This window comes from Sinocyclocheilus anshuiensis, unplaced genomic scaffold, assembly GCF_001515605.1.
Source record: "Sinocyclocheilus anshuiensis isolate Anshui unplaced genomic scaffold, SAMN03320099.WGS_v1.1 scaffold154, whole genome shotgun sequence".
NCBI classification, from domain to species: Eukaryota; Metazoa; Chordata; class Actinopteri; order Cypriniformes; family Cyprinidae; genus Sinocyclocheilus; species Sinocyclocheilus anshuiensis.
The window spans coordinates 1823623-1827743 of NW_015546101.1; the positions used below are offsets into that span (position 1 = coordinate 1823623).

Here is a 4121-nt window from a genome sequence, read left to right on the forward strand (position 1 = left end):
TGAGAGGTGACCCGTGTCTCGTCAGAATCGCTCTGCACTCGATGTTTAGACTGGCATCGTAGAACGCACAGAGCGCGTCGTCCGGGTAAGCTGGTGGTACTTGTTAGCAGCTGGAACAGTCTAGTATGGTCCTCGAGAGCTTTGGGAGGAGGAGGAATTCGGGGCGAAGAAGGGCATCCATCAGGGAACAATAATGGAAACAAAAACACCGAGAAAAACGAGAAAACAAACGGAGGGGAAAACACGGAGGTAACTGTTTTTGGTCGGTTCTTCTGTCACAATCTGTGATGGTGAGGAACGATGGAGATAGAAATAAACGAAACAGTCTTTAATAAAGGAAACTCAGGGTACATCCAACACTGGGAACGGCAGGAAACACATGAACATTAAAACTTATCAGATGTAGATGTTTATCAGATATGCATACACAGTAATTAGAATGTGATGCTTTCCAGATGATGCGGATTTAAAAACAAAACACACAACCAAAAACCTGAACGTTGGCTGGTCTCTAAAGTTTGAAAAAAATCTGGTTCTTTGATCACTCTTAGACACACAACTGCTGTGTGTTGGACATAAATAAGAGTAAGAAAGTGTTTATACTCACTGGCGAGATGCAGGGTGAGAGCCCGGCTGGTCAGCGCTCCTGTCGAGCTGGTACTTAGGCAACTGTATCCGCCCTCCACACCCGCTGGAGCCTGGCCATCCGTGGAAGAGGGCAAGATGAGTAGAGATCCGTTGGGCAAAGGCCGGATGGTCTGGCTTTCTGAGACAACCACCCCATCCCGCAGCCAGGTCACGTTGAGGGGGGGCTCACTGGCCCCCAGGTGGCATTCCAGTAGCAGAGGGTGATCAGGCTCCAGAACCACATGGACAGGACCAGCACCACAGCTCAGCTCCACGGATATGGGCTTCTCTAATTAGTGAGGGAGAGGAGGAGGAGAGAGAGAGAGAGAGAGAGAGAGAGAGAGAGAGATGATGTCACAACTTCTGATGAACAAAAGAAAGTGTGAAAGAAAGAAACCCAAAAGAAAATGATCAGCAAAAAGGGTTCATAACAGTGAATTGATTCAATTCACATTTTTATTTGATTCAAAGAGAAATTTTGCCAATTCAAAATGATTTGACTGAATACAAAATTGTATTTGATCAACAAAATTTTATCTTAAAAAGGTAGAATTCTATAAATTCTTCCCCTAATGTATCTTGGGTAATAAAAGAAAAAAGAAAAACAAACTACTTCAGAAAGTAACCTGTAAGGAAACACATTACCTGCATGAACATACAGGCTACTTGGAATACAACACACAGTACAGTACAAACAGTGAGTAACAACGTGACCAGATATGGGAGGGATATTTTGAAAATAAATTCCTGTATATTATTTACTAAAATGTAATCACTTACTTAATCCAAAAGTCATTATATGAAGGTAACATACTATGGCTGCTTTTAATTGCTTTTATATTGCCAAATGCCACAAAACAATATAAAAGGAAAGCATAATCAATTCGATTAGGGGACTTTATACTGTGGTCCAATGGGCCGCAAAGAGATACTAGGTCGTCTGTGGGAAAACGTCTGTTGAAAAAAGGGGAAAGAAATGAGTGAAGTAAAAAAAAAAAAAAAAAAAAGTAATTGTACATTACTGTCATTCTGATTCAGAAATCTGGTAAGAAATTATGTTAATTGTGATTACTTCATCTATTGATAGGCTCTTTTGATAAAAAAGAATAAATTAATTAAAAATGTAATTCATTTTATTTAAAAAAATAAAAGCAAATCTGCATATAATTTAGTGTTCATCTCTCCTTCATTACAACCAATTTTTCCTTGTCATTGTTGCCCAAGGCAATCTTCTATGTGAAACTGCTTTAGAATGATATTCATTGTGAAAACTGCTATAAAAAAATACAAGTGTAAAAATACAATTGAATTGAATTGTTCACAAAAGTGTTCAATGTATGTCAATTTAATTCAGTGTAGCTTAATTTAGATCTTTATAATATAACATAACATATATAACACAACACACAACACCCCACACCTCACAAAACACAACATAACATAATATGCTTTGAATTGGCCGAATGGCATCTGGCTTGAAATGATTTGGATTTGAGCTCACCAACACCCACAGCTACTCTGTGCTGGAGCTGAATAAGAGTATAAAGTGTTCATACTGACTGACGAGACGCAGGTGGGTGAACTGAATTGAATTGAAAATGTTCTCTTTGGGTATATAAATACCTAAAATTACTCTAACAGTAGGTGAAAAAAAGGATGTTGTGAACTAAAGTAAATATTTTTGACCTAATTTTCACAATTTCTTTTGGTTTTAGTACAACACAGTACAATGACAAAAGAAGCTGATTATTTATTTTTAAAACAAGCATTATATATTGTAAAGACAATATTATTTTTCACAAACAGTAGCCTATTTCTGTTTTTTATACATGAACATGCAGAGCTGGCTGCATATTTTAGAAAGAACATAAGAAAGACCAAAGAATGACCATCATTCTTCAACACAGCATATCGGATTCAAAATTGAATTGACGAATGACATTTACTTTTTACCAAACAATGAAAACAGATCTTGTAGCAGCATACAGTAATCTGGAAAACACCATTTACTTTACACTCAAAGTAACCTGCAGAACGGAGTTATTCACGTTGTCAGTCATTTCAAGCGTGAGGCAATAATTTTATAACGACTATGCTAATCAGCCAGCCATAACACTATTTCAGCACTCTGTACACTCACACACACACACACACACACACACACACACACACACACACACACACACACACACACACAGAGTAAGACCACACGTTGAGCACACATCAGTCCTCTACATTTTCGTGCTGCAGTAAACTCCCAATTAATTACGCTAATGTGAAATGGAATTATTTCCTAGATTAAAGTGGAAGCTGATCCTCCGGCATCCCTGGATGGATATGTATGTATGTATGTATGTATGTATGTATGTATGTGTGTGTGTGTGTGTGTAAAACAGAGACGAGCTAGCAAGCAAGAGCAGCTCACACAGCTAGCACACAAAAGTAGGAAGGGAAAACAATAATACTTGTTGGAGTGCAGACAAATATGTGAGAGAGTGACTTCTGAGGCAGAAAGAACACAGACTGACAGAGAGAGACTCGTAGTAAGTTCAGCACAACCAGAGCTGCAGGGTCCCTGAGTGCAATCGCCTGCCTCTGTTTATAGGTGAAAATAAGGCCACTAAGCTCCTGGCTCCAAAAAGGCCAGCGCCATTCCAAATGATATCTTATCAGTAAGTGAGAGAACAAATGCGTGTACCTGTGTATAGAGAGAGAGAAAAAAAGCTGCCCTGCATCAAAGACATTAGAGATCTGTGGGCCATAATAAAAGAAACACTGGCCTACTTTCACCAGCCATTAACAGTTAGACAGAGAACGCAGGATCACTTCAATAGACAGTCACTCCAGCTCACCTTCACTGCGCTTCTCTGTCCTCTCGCGGTCTTTCTTCTATTCAATCTCCAATTAAATCTCATCAAGGCCATTTATGATAATTTCTCAGCCAATTTTTTTTTGGCTAAGTCTCCCAAGTTTTCTGAGATCCTTGATGACTTTACATTATTTACCTCCCAACCACTTCTTTCTCACACACAGAGTTTGGCACAGAACACATACAAAAAGAACAAATCCTTGTTTGAAAACACACATTAAAATGAAATGCTGTCCATTTCGTAATGCTGCTCTTTCTCTTGTGTGCACATAAATGCACACCAGCTTCCTGAGACCACGCTGAGTTTGTGAAATGGCAATGTTTGTGGGGTGATTTCTCACCCCGATGGACCTCTGCTGCTGCGGACTCCCTCTGAGATCAATCCGGTGATCCAACCAAGTTACTCTGCCTTTGTAAATGAAGAGAGTGCTAAACACAGATGGAATATCAAAGAGACAGAAGAGACAGTAGAGACACTAGTTATGTAGTAGCCCAAAGCATCTGCCAAAGCAAAGTACCAAAACCATAAAACACTCCACTGAAAATAGGTCATATGATACATTTTGGATGCTGATTTCCTTACGGTTGTTTCAATCAACCATTTTCACTATAAATATCATGCTGG

At 39.1% G+C, this 4121-nt stretch overlaps 1 protein-coding gene across 1 annotated transcript in view; it reads right to left on the bottom strand.

Moving 5' to 3' along the window:
• The window catches only part of LOC107700451 (immunoglobulin superfamily DCC subclass member 4-like), a 111448-nt gene that overhangs the window by 60109 nt on the left and 47218 nt on the right, over positions 1–4121 (bottom strand). Inside the window, exon 2 of the mRNA XM_016502097.1 lies at positions 608–916. Within this exon, the coding sequence (XP_016357583.1) occupies positions 608–916 (309 nt within the window). The remainder of the gene's footprint in view (positions 1–607; positions 917–4121) is intronic.